Source organism: Spermophilus citellus (genome assembly GCF_964194105.1).
Source record: "Spermophilus citellus genome assembly, chromosome: 12".
NCBI classification, from domain to species: Eukaryota; Metazoa; Chordata; class Mammalia; order Rodentia; family Sciuridae; genus Spermophilus; species Spermophilus citellus.
The window spans coordinates 10,823,038-10,837,106 of record NC_138198.1 but is presented as its reverse complement, the minus strand read 5'-3'; the positions used below and the strand labels follow the sequence as shown (position 1 = coordinate 10,837,106).

The following is a 14,069-nucleotide window of genomic DNA, read 5'->3' as shown; positions in this document are numbered from 1 at the left end:
ACACCCCCAAAACTGAGCAGTTTACACCCCCAAAACTGAGCAGTTTCAACTCCCGTTACCTCTTGCATACTAAGGCCCAGGTATAATAATTTCTTAAAGTTAATAGATGAGGAGGAATCTAACTCTGGAGCACTGGGTTCCAGACCCCTGGACAGCACCTTGGGAGCTGAGGAGACGGGCAAATGCTCAGCCGGAGGCCCTGGGGATGGGCCCTGCACCCTGGGCTTTCACAAGCCTGGGTGACTCTAACTCCCACCTGGGTTGGAGAATCTCTGGGATTCTAGTGAGTGACATAAACTGCCCTCAGTACAGCGTCTCTACTAATGACCCACCTGGCCCAGCTTTGCCTACTGCCTTGAGTGGCGGGTGGTCCATTCCCAGACGGCCCTCCCCTGGTTTGAGCGGCATCCCAGCAGAAAGCCCAGAAGACCCTCTACGTGACACGAATGTGTGGGGCAGGCCTAGGGAGGGGCTCATCAGGGGACAGTGGGCAGGTGGCTCCTTTAGTACCTGAGTTGTTGCAGCGTTAAAGGAAATCCCGATCAAGGAGCACAGGCCCAGTCCCGCTGCCACCGACAGGGCGACCAGGAGGACGCCAGCCAGCCCCACGGCACCCTGGGACTTGGAGCAGTCCCAGCGCAGCATGGTCAAGCAGGCATAGGCAAGCTGCAAGCGGAAGGACGGGGCGGGGGACACAGAACAAGGACCAAACGTTAGAATGGGTTGCGATTCTAATGCTTTCCCAACCCCTCACCCGGACCCAGAGGTAGAACTCATCAAACCCAACAAGAACGTGACTTTATAGATGCCACATGAAATGAGGGGGGGACTCCCAGACAGGAAAACTGCAAATGGGGGGACAGGGTGGGGGACGCTTTACACAACCACTGTCCACGCCGTGACGAAGTGGAGCTCTCTCTTTCCCGGGGCACATGTTTGTTAAGAGCAGTTAAGAAGCAGGTGCGGTCACGGGGAGATGCAAATGAATCCAAAACCAAACCAAATCCAAAAAACAACCTGACCCAACCAACACCACCCCCAGCATCCCGCAACTGATCGTTACCATCAGTAAGTAGCCACTGGCCACACGGATGACGCTGACATCAGAAAAGGATTTCAGGATGTCATCCAGGGTGGTGGTGGTGAAGGAGAGCACCTTTTGGGTGGAATTCTGGGCGACGCTTTGATGAACCACCTGTGGTCACAACACAAGGCTAAATTCCCAAATGGAATTAAAGCTTCCACAAGCGTCCACAGCACAGGTCTTGGGGGCCACATCTCCCTAGCCCTACACTTCTTTCCGGTACCTTAACATCACAAAGTTCTGTGATTCGGGTGGACAACCCGTGCCATGGCTAACGATCAAGGGAAAACGGGGGCCACAGTGAGCCGGTGTCCCTGGACTCCCTCGGGGCACTGTATTTACGCCAGGGCAAAGCCCCCTACTCTGTCCCCCATGGCCCTATCCATTTCCCCCTAATCCAGAACAGCTCATTCTCACAGGCACTCCCCCACCCCTTCATTTGCTGGCCACTTTTAAAAGGTCACATGCAGCTCAGTAGAGGTCACTGCTTGGGAAACAAAGGCCAGCCCCTGTCACATGACCTGACCCAGGGGCCTGCAGCTGTGGACAGATCCTGTGCCTTCTAATGTTTTCCACACACCTCTCCTTGTTCACTTAAAAAAACACTTATGGCTGAGCTCAGGAGCTCACAACTGGTTACCACACTTGTTTTGGGGTACCCCGATTAGAATTAGCATCTCTTGGATAACGCCCTAAGACTTTTGCTATGAGGGAAAAGGAAAGCTTGCACCCCATCAAGTTCCCAGAATTTTAATCCACGTTGGAGTGTGCCCCCAACTCAGAGATGGGTTTACCTCCACATAAGTCCTCTGCCAAGCCTCCAGGATGGCTGCCGCTTTGTCCTCGTTCCAGTTGATGTGTGACACGTACTCGTAGCCCTTGAAGTGTTCGTACATCTGCTTGGGAGTCATCAGCTGGAACATGGTCTGCAGGGCGTGGGCGCTGAGCAGGGGAAGTCAGTAGGAAGGCACATCAGCATCCCCAGAAAGCAGTCTCCCGGGGTGACCCCCGGCCGCAGCCCCCCACTGGCCCCCAGCAGCTCTTCCCTCCCAAAGGAGCACACGTCTCCCTTCAAACAGGACTTGGCTGGTGATTTTGTTTAATAGATGGATGTACCATACTAAAGGTGTAACCTTACAAACCTTTTACAGATAGACCCCAAAATTAAATTAATAGGCAATTTCCTTTCTCAGTTTCTATTCCATGCAACAGGAAGGGGAGAGGAGTAGATAGCTTGACCAGACCCGCTGGGTCCTGCAACGCACGCACTCCACCGCGAAGTCCCCCCAGATGGCGGCTTTCCCAAGGGAGAAATCTCAGCGCCACACCTGACACTCAACTGCCCAGAGCCAAGAAGGACCAGGGGGCAGCTCTTGCTTAGCTTTTAGTTCTTGGTCTTTTGTTTAACAGTGTGCGACCCTGCCCGGCTCACATCTGCCAACACTGCCCGCTAGGACTGGTGTTCCTGGCCTGCTTTACGCATGCCCGATCTCTACATAATAGGCAGATCTTCTAAAACCCTCCAGTCAACAACCACAGTTCATGCAGACTACAAATCCCTTCTAGAGAGATTCCTGCAAGCTGCTTTTTCACACTGGTACGGTCTGCTAATATTTCCTAATACTCGAGGCCACCGTATGGCAAGCCAGGGTAACAGTGAGGTATGAATACAAATACACTTGCAGATGTGTGTGTGTGGGGGGGTGGTTTTCAAGGAAAGGAGGAGACAAGAGTCGGCTCGCATTTTACTCTGTGTGCCGGGTTACCTGACGAGCTTCCCAGTGCTGTTCTTGACTGTACCACCCACAATCAGTTCTTCCTGCCAGTGCATGTATTTTCGGGATAATCCATGGCATCCACCATTCAAAACAAGGGCCATATCAAGAGGCTAAAATAAAAAGACAGCCACATAATTACAGGAATTAGTAGGCAGGTCACATGCCTTGTTAAAATCCAGTACATTAAGGGCTTGTTTGTTTCAGAGAGAACATTAATAACTAGGCTAATGAGAGGCGTATGGCAAATCTTACAGCAAAATCTAGCTCTATAAACAGACTTAGTTCTGTAGGTGGAAAAAAAAGAGAGATCATGGAGAATGAGGTATTAAATATGAAAATAATAAAGAGAAGAATAAACGGAAATAAGAGCAGCTTTTCTCTCTGGCCCTTCTAAGAAGGCTCACGGCTGCACTCACTCGGGTTGAGTTCTTGTTGGGGGCTGTTGCAGGGCAGTCAGGATCGGCGGGGTTGAGGCAGGGGCGGTCCATGTACCCATGCCCCACTTCAGCCTTATTCAGCATCTCCTCCCAGCTGTCTACTTGATAATTTATTTTCTTTAACTCTTCTAGGAATTCCAAAGGGTCAAAGTTGGTCCACCGCAAAGGAGGTTTACCTCTGCGAAAGAAATCAGGAGGGGAGACCATGAGAAACAACTCTCAAACTCAGGAAAAAAGTCTGCATGTCTTGTATCCACATTGCAAGAGGCTTTTTGGTAATGCTGGGACTCGGGCATAAAAATATGCATGGTCCTTTCCTGTAGGTCTGTATGCAAACTTAAGTCAGGGAAATAATTCATGATTGAAAATGGCAAGCACAGGGCTTATGAGTTAAAGAATGCACCCCCCCCCCCCAAAAAAAAAATCTTAATTGACAGTATATTGTATTTTATATCTAAAAAAAAAATTAGCCAATGGACACTTCTCTAAGCAGAGGAGTAGAATCCAAAACTTAAGGGGCGGGGGAAGGAGGGGGATCACATTGTCAAATTAGCACTTGCTGGCCTACTAAATACTTTGTAAATGTCATCGATCAAAATATTTGATCTCTGTTCCCTTTAACAATTCCATACTTGTGAGCTCTCTCTGACAGCCTGGCGATCAGGCGGGGGGGCCCCCTGTGGCCTCTGCCATCACCACCATCACAGCCACTTCCCCCCACACTCACTTTTGAATTTGTGCTGTTGACAGACCAGAAAGGCTTTTGGCTGCCTGTTATGTGGTTCAAACCACTGTAGCTGCTTAACCAGGCTGAAGTCATTATTCAGAATCTCCCAACCAGAAAACACAAAACCCCTTATTTCCCATCTAAAACTGTACACTGAAGGTCAGGGGATGGCCACTGCAAATTGCTTTTGCAGATATGTGCAAGCCAGCACAGAAACAATAACCCAAGCATCAACTCTTGCATAATTAACCGAAAATGTCTACACTGATTAACAATCATTCTTTAAAAGACGCGGTATATATAATATCCAACTGCTAGACTGTGACGCGTCCCCAACCCGGGCCTTCAAAGACAGGGCACTTCCTCCTTAAATGTCATTAATATGATCCAAAGAAAGGTTCGTATTTTACTCCCCAGGAAGATCTCGAACTTTCAGTTGAAGGATTTTGTTCTGATCCACACCCACTAAAAAAAAAAAAAACCTTCTTCTTAAAAAAATAAGTTAAAGGTCTAAGTGCCTGGTCTGCAAAAACCACATTTTATAAAGAGTTAAAACAAAATCGCACATACTCTGCAATAATTTGCATTTTATTTGCATATAAATAGGTTGGTAAAAGTGAATGAAATTTAATGATGCCTACAGAACTTTTTTTTGAAAAGGGGAAAGCCATTCTGCTGGAATCCCCTCTTCCCCAACTATTCACTCAAAAAAATGCACATGGAATTTCAATGTTTTTATTTCTTGTTCAAAACTGAAAAAGAATCAACAAGGATGAGCAACGTCCGAACCCTGCATCTGAAGAGTTCAGAAGTCAGATATCAGAAGACGGAGGACACTTACAGGAGGTACGCAGTCCCTGACTGTAACTTCGCCCCTTCCCAGAAGCAGTCCAAAGGTGTAATGATTAAACAAGGGTAAAGATATTCTATGATCTGTCAAGGTGAAAAAGAACAGGCCATGCATTAGGTGAACACATACCACTGGAGTGTTTTTGAGACTTTTTTTTTTTTTTTTGCAAGACAAGAAAATGTACCTGATCCATGTAACCGGTTTCTGTGATAAGTTCTCCTGATTTGTAACACAAATGTTCCAATTTCCACTGCCTATTGGAATGAAAAGCAGAGACAAAAATTTCTCATAGTGATGAAGAAAATTAGTGCAAAATCAGAACAATAGAACATATAAAAAGAATTGCAATTTCTATCACTTTTAAGCATCTGTCAAAACCAGCAGAGCTTTTGCCAAGTGGAGACCAGAAAGCTTGCTCTAATGAATAGATAATACTTGATTGTAATTAACATGTGGGGTGTTTATGTAAATGAATGCTACCAAAGTCCTTGAAAAGTCTTGTTTTCTTAAGTGTTTTCCCAATAATCTTATTTACACCATTAATCTGCTTTTCCACATACATTAATCAACTTGAGGCAGCCCAGCTGAATCATCACAAATTCAAAACAAGCGAGGGCTAAATCAGCGAGGCTTATGACGTACCCATGCAGAATACAGTATGCATTGTAACACATCATAGATACTGTATGCTGACTTTTTTATTCATAAGCAGTGTTTGAGACAAACTTTCTTGTTCTTAACCAAGAACGTAATAAACAACATTTGCGGGGCTGACCACACACTCGTGGAAATCACACCACCTACACAGATCAAGAATTAACTTGAAGTTTTATTATCTCTAGAAGAGTATTATATAAACCGTGCTTTCTGAATGTGTTAGAGAGATAAGCCCAATTTGATGAAAAACAGGAAATATGGAAGAGGAATTCAAGAGAAGCAAAAAAAAAAAAAAAAAAAAAAAAACCCACAAAAAAACAAAATAAACCTCCCCCTAAACTGCTCGTATCGGTCTCCAAAGGGAGGCCTGTCTTCATCTAATGGAGCTCTCTAGACTTTAGCCTCTTCCCTGTGCCTCCTGCTGGACCTTCTTAAATGGCACCTTTCTGCTGATAAGCTTTGACCAGTGCTGATGGAAACAGCCACCTTCTCTAGAGCATCAGCCCGTACTGGACAACTGTAGTGGGCACTGCCCAAGCATGGCTTTGTCCCTGCCTATCTGTATGGATGTCTCTCCTCTCCCCAAGAGCAGGACTGATATCACCCACCCATCCATCCGTCCATCCATCTACCCCTTTACCCACCCATCCAACTCTTTCAAGTATGTATGTGTCTATAAATGTATGTACTCTCTCACACACACACACATGCATGTGTAACACACATGTATAAATATACATACATGTAAAACACACACATAAATACACACATTTTAACTCTGTATAGCATCAACACAGAACCGCCAACACTAGTAGGTTCTCAGTATCACCTGACTTCTTGTGCTTGTTTTAGAAGACGTGGCTGTGCATTCACTGGCCTTAGAACCCGAAGACAAGGGGTTAGAACCTGGCTCCACCATTTAATGGTCCTATGAGCTTAGATGAAGGCTCTCAAGTCCCAGTTTTTTCACCAAAAAGGAGGAGAGCTCAACTACACGTGCATTCGTAAAGTCCATTCCAATGCATAAAATTGTCCAGTATCCATCTTAGCTTAAAGGTGTAATTTCAGTTTACAGACCCTCAAATCTTCTCCTGAGGGACATAACTGACAAACCCTCTCAGGGCAGGGGCTCTTATCTTAACCATGTCCTGGGCACACACACAGTGATCCTGACCATCTACTTTCAGAGTGTTCGCTAGGCTTCCCTTGCAAATCTGCACTGGGCATCCGCTATCTACAGGTTTTTTTGGTTTTGTTTTTTAAATATAGACTTGGAGGTGAGCTGGCCCAACTCAGTGCTGAAATACCCCCTCTTGTTTCCTAAGGTCCTTTCACACACACACACACACACACACACACACACACACACACACACACACCTGATCTGGGAACCACCTGAGGATGAGACAGATAGCTGACAGATGACTTTCCCAGATGTGGTGGTCCCTGGGGTCCTATCTACAGCTGGAATGGGTCCCGAAGCCAATCCAGGTGTACCCATAGGAGTAAAGTCAGAGCAGGGAAAAGCACACGTCCTAATCACGTTCTCTTCTCTAGATCTCCCTGGTTACTGAATTGCAATTGTCTGTGTTGCAATTTCTTCACTTCTATTGTGAAAAAAATAGTTATCTGTCACCCCCTTAGAGTTCAACAGTGCTGGAAAGCCTACGAGAGCGGGGTGAAGTTGGATGAAGCCCACTCAAGGTCCTCTAGAAATGGAGTTTAGTGATGGCCATCTGAACAGGCTGTCAGTCAATCAAAAACGGACCGCCTGGCCTGCACAATGGACCACATGTGTGGTTCCTGTCCTGAAGTGACCGACAGTTTACATACATTAGAACAAGGATTGTTCTGTTCTAGAACTCTTCCTAAACTTTTACTTGACTCACAGCATTGTTAAGTCAGCCATGAAACTAAAAGATGCCTTTTTTAAAAAAGATGTGAATCTACTTGAGGTAGGAAGGATTCCCAAGGAGGCTCCAGCCCACCCATTTGCTTTGTGATGTGCCAACTATGGATTAAAAAGAAGTAACTATTTCCTAGTCCCTCTGTTTGCTCTTTTCTTCTTAGCATTATTTATAAGGTAAAGAAAGGCAATTTAAAATATAGCTGCTCTGAAAATAGCTTAAGCAATAATGACAATTTACTATGTTACCAATACAATCAATTTTGGAAAAAAAATGCCCTTAGGCAATGAAACATTTAATAGCCCAGATATACAATCACCCAAATGGATCAGAATCATTCTCACTGGGGGGTGGGACCAAGATACTTCCAAAAATACATTATCAAGCACTGGTTGAACATTTCTAATATGAAAATCTGAAATGCTTCAAAATCCAAAACTTTTTGAGTGTCAATGTGATTTCACCAAGTGGGAAATTCCACACCATGAAACTCTGTTTCATGCATGAATTGCTAAAAACATTATATAAATTATCTTTAGGCTACGCTTATAAACTGTATTTGAAACACAAATGAATTCTGTGTTCAGAATTTGGTCCTATCCCCAGAACAGATATCTTATTAGGTATATGCAAATTTTACTCCAAAACCTAAAATAAAAATAAAACAAAACAAAAAAAGAAACACTTCTGGTCCCAAGTATTTTGCATAAGGAATACTCAACCTTACAATGTCCTTGCTTTGTTACCAAACTCTGAAAACCAAACAAGATGGGGGGGGGGGGAGTGGAGAAGACTTCAGTGACAGAGGTTCAATCCCCAGTATGGCAAAAAAAGTTTTCCTAGAACAGTGGGACACAGCAGTTGAACTGACACTCAAGGTACATTTTCCAGGCAACTTTGCTAAGCAGGGACCTATGCCAGCAGCATCTTCCCGCCGCCTTACCCAGGTGGCCTTACCTGTTGTACATGTACACGTGGACCCGGCTGGCCTGGAGCGCAGAGTCCAGGTGTTGCAGGAGCGCTTCTGTGGTCAAGACATTAGCACCTTCTTCTTTTGGGGTCTGTATCATGAGCTGAGGATTAAACATGGCCTCTTCTCCAATCTTCTGGCGAGTATAATTTAATTCACGACTTACTCGCCCACCAACTGACAAACATGGACAGGTTTCAGTGAGAACAGGAAAAAAAAAAAAACCCAAAAAATAAAAAAAAAAAAAACCCAACAAAACAAACAACAACAACAACAACAACAACAACAAAAAACCCACATCACCACAGATTCCTGTCGTTACCTCACCAACGGAGGCAGGTTCCTACAGAATGAACACACTCTGGCCATGCAGTGGTCTGTCTGAGGAGCAACACTCATTTCATTAATGGTAAGGTTAACCTTGCACACGATAAATATGTAAAAAATACTCTCTGACCTGCATGTCACTTCCGCAGACCTACTGGATGTGTGCTTTGTGTACATTCTAACTAATTTGCCATGTGTCTGAAGGGAGAGGGGGGAAGGAAAACTCAGACACCTTTTCCTTGTAGACTAGACCAAATAACCCTGTTACAATTTCTTTCACTTGTATAAACAATGTGCCCCTGCAGCACATTTCAAGATAAATGGCTTCAATTTACACTCTTCTCCTAAGTAATCTGGCAAAGGTAACAAGGAAATGTTTCTCCTCGTGGAAAAAGAAACAAGGAAAGGTGGCAAGTGTATGTTGGGCACCCCAACTTGCCAGGAGAAGATAAATAAAGTGATTCAAATCAGATGCACCCGGGGAAACCCCACGGAGGGGGAGCAGGCTCTATCAGCTGGGCCATCATAGGCAGTCCCTGGAACATGGTTCTATCCGAATCATCCAGAAAACACAGGTGCAGGTTCTGAGTCACCTAGGGGTGGGTGGCCTGCATTCAGGAAGCTTCCCAGGTGATCCTGCACCAACCCAGCCCTTGGGCAGGTTGGTCAGAGCTGGGCACAGGTGGCCAAACCGTTGGCACTGATTCTGCTAATGCCTTTTTTCTCATCCTCTCCCTTTCACACCCTGAGGCCCAGGCTTTATATTCTATCCTAGTTTTGAACCAGGGAAACTTTGGAAAGTAGCACCTGGCCTGGAAAGCACCTTGGGAGGATGGTACAGAGAGAGGACCCTAGAGTGTCTCCCCAGGCCATGCACTTGAGGGTGAAGGGGGCTGGTCTGAGGAGTTCCTAAAGTCGCTGGTAAGTTGAATTTTTGCTGAAAAGCAGGTCTCCTGCTAGAGTTTAGGAAAAAAAAAAACTCAGTGATTTTAGCTTTCCCACGAGGAGGAATCCTTTTTCTTCAAGTTTAGTATTCAAGGACATAAACATTTGGTTTGGGCAAGTAAATAAGTACTGGGAACAGCGGGGCGTTTAGTTCTTTTGGCATATTTTATAAACAAGGGGGCAGGCTAAAAAGCAAATAATGCCCTCATTAGGAAAACTAGCGCAGAATTTCGGGCTGGCAGGACCCTCTGTGCAGGTTCACGCAGACGCCAAGGCCGCCTGGAGCTCCAGGGTGAGGCTTGGGCAGGAGTGTGTATGCAGCAGTTGGTACCTTCAAAGTATCAAGACTCCTGCGTGGCCGTGGGGAGTGGCTGAGGACCTTGCAATCAATTTTCAATTAAAAACACCCCCGGGGCTGGAGGTACAGCACACTGTAAAGTAGTGCTGGCCTGGCATGCCCAAGGCCCTGGGCTCCAGGGTGGAGGGGGTTCTGGGAAACTACTTGCCACACAGGCTCATTTGCATAATGTTGCTGATGGTATCTTCCCTGAAACCCTACTACATACAGCTGCCTGAAGGCGGCCGTTCATCCAGCAGGAATCACGATATATTCTACAAGGAGGACTCAATCCACATCTTGCTGGTAGGAGGTTAAGTGATGCCCAGGGAGGAGGTGCCCAGTGGAGATGGCCTGGACTTGGCAGGATCCTCCCTCTGGCCTTATCAAAGCAGCTGCTGCAACTATGTAACCCTCGGGGCCACAACCCAGGAGTGCACACAAAATAACAAAATCAAGTGGGAGGGGCCTGCACTGAGAGTGGCCTCTTACTACACTCTTCCAGACCAGCTGCACAATGGGTCCATGATTTTAATCACAGGGATTTTCAGAAAGATTGCTGTTTCCATAATATCAAATGGAGATCAGCCAGGTCAGGGGGCCACATCTGTAGTCCCGACTACTCAGGAGGCTGAGGCAGGAGGGTAGCTATTGCTAGGCCAGCTGGGGTTACTTAGCCTGACCCTGTCTCAAAGTGAAAAATAAAAAGGGTCGGAGATGTCGCTCAGTGACCGAGCATCCCGGGATTCAACCCCCATTACCAAAAAACAAAACAAAACAAAACAAAACAAAACAAAACAAAACAAAAACAACGAAACAACTTCATGGTCTCCATTATATTTTCACAATGTTTATTAAAACAAACATTTTAATAAAGACGTACATTTGCCATGACTCTGGAATTAGAAATCCTTTTGCTCTTCTACCTCTTTGCTCAAGTGATCACTACAAATATCTTGGCAAGGTGACGAGCAACTTCAGCCAAGACAAGACTAACACCATAGGATGACCAAGCAAGTAGAGGTCAGACCTGAATTCTAACGTCTGCTCAGCCCCCTGTGCTTGATCCTACTTATGAGTACTGTTAAGTTAATTTTTACATATTACATGGCTCATTCCTTGCCTAACATTTCAAATATGAACATTCTTGTGAGTTGCCATTCGTTTTATGGTCAGCCGTGGTCAGGGCAAGTCCTCAATTGGCAAGCATTTGTGAAGGCGCATCCTGTGTGCCAAGGGGTAGGAATGGTTTAATGGATGAGATCTGTGTACTCCGCTGCTATGTTCCAAGAGACTCACTGGCCAGTGACAGGAACAGGCAATACACCAGCAAGTCAGTAAGGACATTTTTATAGCATGACAAGTGCCAGGAAGAAGTAAAGATGGCAGTGCCAGCTTGGGTGGTGGAGAAGGGGGAAGGCTACTTCCAGTAGGACAGCTGGGAAGACCCAAAGGGAAGTGACGTTCAAGGTGACTGAAGAGCTGGGTGGAAATGTTCTAGGAGAGGAACAGCAAGCAGAGCCTCAGGTTTGGCTCACTGCCAGGAGAGAAAGGAATACATGTGCCTGGAGCTTGGTGAGGCCATGATGATGTCACTCACTGCTTGTGTGGGTAGACTTAGCTCCTTCTCCAGTATACCTGTCATCAACTGCATGACATTCAGATGGTCTTACATCAGTGTTCACCCAAGGCCCCGTGGTACAAGCTACAAAATCCAAACTCCTCTAGACAGCAACTTGACTGACCTGCCCGTTGCAAGCAAAAGCCGATCCCAAACCCTGGCTGAATGCCAGCCCAGAGATGTCCTCCTTATCACCCGCAGCGCGAAGCCTTGAGCTCAGGACATCGCCCAGAACCATTCCAGGTGACAAAAATTACAGTCAGGGCCTGAGAGAAAATGGTTTTCTCCTTTCTCTTTTCCATTTCCAAGGTCAAAATCTTTATATATTCTGAAAATAATCTAATGTTCATGAAATACTGCAGAAAAAAATAACCATAGAGAACAGAACAAACTGCCAAATCCAGTATTTATTAGGCAAACGAAGGCATAGAGAACCAGGTTAATAGCCATGATATGATGGCTGGGTGGTGTTCTATGAGTAATTTTTATCTGCTTTCCTTTTGGGGGGAGGGGTTCTCTCTATTTTTAAGATTTTCTTCAAGAAACATGTATAGTTAAAGGCTTCTATGTGAAAAAAAAAAAAGGACAAGGAAAAAGAAGAAAAGTGTATTCAAAACAAGATCTGAGTTTAAAACAAGCTCAGTGCAAAAATAAAATGCATCTCTACCTCAACCTTTCTCTCTAGCTTTCTCTCTTCATCCTGCAAGCAACTACTTAAACAAAGTAACAACCAGCTTCTTTGAATAAGACACAAAATAACATTTTATGCTGGTGGGGGCTTTCCATTTGCCAAGCCCTTTAACTCACTTGTTGACTTAGAAATCAAGGGGGGGGGGGGCTGCCTTGGACAGGTAGTAAGAATGGGGATCAGAGCACCCTGGTTACCAGTGCTACCTTTTGAGGCAGGGAGATTTGGGATAAGTCCCTAAATAGATGAGCCCCAGTAAGATTCTCTGCAACATGGGGACAAAAATGCTAAAACCCACGTCACAGGATGATGTAAGGATTCACCGACACTGGTTGTAAAGCTGCCCAAGTCCTCACCTGGGGACCGGTCAGGTAGCCATTCTTTTCCTCTTTTATGAAGAGCATTTGTCATTGCCCTTACTTGGAGGAGTCAGGTGACTTGCCCAAGGTCCCCTACTAGTAAGGGGCAGAACTGAAGACACTAATCTCAAGGCAAACTGCCCTGCCAGCCACAATGCTTTTGAGCACCATCTGAGAACCTGAGTGCAACAGAGGAGCTGGTCTAGAACCAAGATTCCCATGCCAGACTATGTGAAGCTCACACCTAGAACTTTCAGAAAGCATTAAAAAAAAAAAAAAAGGCATTTTTATTTAAAGGATAATGATGCTGCCTCCAGATTTTTGAGTCATGAGGGCACATAAAAGCCATCTTCCGCTGTGAATTCTGCATGGTATTCTCCAAGAACTCAAGGCTTAGATCAATTATTTGAAAGAGGCAGGTACAGGGCATCACTTCTGCAAAGAGTTCCTTTGATCAAGCTCTGCTTATTCTCTCCTCCCCAAACCAACCCAAGCTAGGTTTTGCAAAGCAAAGCTAGTGCAAATGTACTATTCTTTGCTTTGCAGCACAGGTAAGAAACCATTCTGCAAAAAGGTCCCCACCTCCAGACAGTCCTATTCCACTGCACTGCAGGTGTTCCCTGCTGTGTCACGGCCTTTCACACAGAACTGAAGCCATGTGTGTCATATTCACACAAAAACTCTTTTAACAAACTCTTATTGTGGTGATCTAGGTTAAGATGACCAGAGATAGACCAGCAGACTTTTTTTTTTTTAACCCTATGAAATTCCAAGCCCCTTAAAGGAGGTGCTTCTCCTGTACCCTCACCTCTGTGTGCAGAGGACACAGAAGCATACCAGGGCACAGCACACAAAATATTGCATGAATAGACTAATGAATGGTCTCGGTCCTGGGAACAGGCAGTCATCTGTACAAGATATTAATTCCCCCCAAAGCCTCAAAAAGTCAATCAGTCAAAACAAATGGCCCTTTCAGCCTGAAAAGTGTCCACTCAGAGTCCAATTAGGAAAATAGGCCTGTGTGTAGTCAAGTGCAGTATTTGCATTTGATTAATCCTGAGAGTTATCTAACTGCCTCTAGAGACCCCCCCACCGCGGTTATTGTGAGGATGGAATGGTACAAATTTCTAAAGGGCTGTAACTGCAAAATTATTAGCACTGGCTCATTTTCTAAACTGAAATAAATGAAGACACAGTAATCTGGGCTACTGGCTGAACACCCATGGCTGTTGAGTTTCAGTCCCTCTTCCCCCTCCTCTTTTCTTATTCTGGAGGAGGAGCCAACTGCTCCTGAAGGTTCTTCTGGGCGGTCAGAGTATGCCCTTGGGTGTTGCCATGGGAAAATGTGGGAAACACACGGCCCAAGGAATATTTGCTTTAAG

General features: G+C 45.4%; 1 protein-coding gene across 4 annotated transcripts in view; it reads right to left on the bottom strand.

The window, feature by feature from the left end:
* The window catches only part of PTCH1 (patched 1), a 65,763-nt gene that overhangs the window by 29,672 nt on the left and 22,022 nt on the right, over positions 1-14,069 (bottom strand). For all 4 annotated transcript variants that reach the window (XM_081262678.1, XM_081262677.1, XM_081262680.1 and 1 more), the window contains 8 exons: positions 8,398-8,587; positions 5,061-5,130; positions 4,868-4,959; positions 3,279-3,477; positions 2,851-2,972; positions 1,879-2,026; positions 1,064-1,195; positions 511-666 (listed from right to left, as the gene is read on the bottom strand). In XM_081262678.1, coding sequence (XP_081118804.1) covers positions 511-666; positions 1,064-1,195; positions 1,879-2,026; positions 2,851-2,972; positions 3,279-3,477; positions 4,868-4,959; positions 5,061-5,130; positions 8,398-8,587 — 1,109 coding nt within the window. The remainder of the gene's footprint in view (positions 1-510; positions 667-1,063; positions 1,196-1,878; positions 2,027-2,850; positions 2,973-3,278; positions 3,478-4,867; positions 4,960-5,060; positions 5,131-8,397; positions 8,588-14,069) is intronic.